This window comes from Entamoeba dispar, genomic scaffold, assembly GCF_000209125.1.
Source record: "Entamoeba dispar SAW760 scf_1105229460921 genomic scaffold, whole genome shotgun sequence".
In the NCBI taxonomy this organism is placed as follows: domain Eukaryota; phylum Evosea; order Mastigamoebida; family Endamoebidae; genus Entamoeba; species Entamoeba dispar.
Window position 1 is genome coordinate 1,411 of NW_001854434.1, and position 1,036 is coordinate 2,446.

The 1,036-nt window shown below is 22.2% G+C and overlaps 1 protein-coding gene across 1 annotated transcript in view, besides 2 other annotated features; it reads left to right on the forward strand.

Moving 5' to 3' along the window:
• Positions 1 to 8, forward strand: part of EDI_078160 (uncharacterized protein) — a gene marked incomplete at both ends in the record, with an annotated part of 540 nt that extends 532 nt beyond the window's left edge. Inside the window, one exon of the mRNA XM_001733349.1 lies at positions 1 to 8. This exon is cut by the window's left edge and continues 532 nt beyond it. Coding sequence (XP_001733401.1) covers positions 1 to 8 — 8 coding nt within the window.
• A 375-nt stretch (positions 9 to 383) lies between these two features.
• Positions 384 to 516: a repeat region.
• A 45-nt stretch (positions 517 to 561) lies between these two features.
• Positions 562 to 898: a repeat region.
• Positions 899 to 1,036: the final 138 nt, after the last annotated feature.

A 1,036-nucleotide genomic window follows, 5' to 3' on the forward strand; every position in this document is an offset into this window, starting at 1 on the left:
TTCAATGAACTAACACACTTTCTTATAATTTCATAGATCAAAAAATAACTACCAAATAATAATGATTTAATACGAAAAGTTATTATTTTAATTGAATTTAGTCATTATTTGTATTTCTTGTTTTGGTCTTTCAATTTACAAATTACAACTTGTTTCTTTTCCATGAATATTTTCATGATTAAATTTAGTTAAAACATCAATTTCCTATTATTATGAAAATTCTTATTAGTTTCATTAAAACTGTTGATGTTAATCACCGTTTTGTTTCTTTATTTCCAAAGCTATAAAGTTCTTTGTAAAATTGAAGTCCTCGCAATTTTTACGTTCTTATATTATAAATTTACTTATAGATTTAACCCAATATTATCAAACTTTGTTTAGAGTATTAGTTCTCTTAGGCAAGTAATTTCATGTCTGTTTTCATTTAACCTAGTTGTGCATATTTAGCTGTGATAGAAATAAGCCATGTTCCATGATATTAACCCTGTTTTTAATCATAACGTTTTTAATTTCTTTTTTTGATTCTTAAGTTAATTTAATGCTTGCTGAATTAACCAATTCACTTATTGAAATTACTATTGGTTTATTATATCATAACTTATTTATCACTTTTATTTGATTTCTTATTTCTTTTTATTTATTTTTTTTTCTTAATTATCCGCTATTATATTTAACCAATTTATTGCAAAACGGTACAACAACACACACACACTAACATTCTATTCTTTATTCTGTTTTCATTTCTTATTATTGTTTATTTTTCTTGTTTCTTTAAACTCATTCTTCTTATTCTATATTTTTATATTTTTTGTTGTTGTACTTTTATTTTCATACTCAATATTGTTGTGTATTTATTATCAGTGTCTTTTCTGATTTTCTATTTGTTTCAGTGATAAAAGCAATCAACTTAAATAATCCTACAATAAATATTTTATGGATATTAAGAAATGACTTTTTAGGTTCTTCATTTTATTTTATTTATATAAGAGACTTCTTTTGAGGTATTTGTATAAAATCTCATTTTTAATGTAACAAC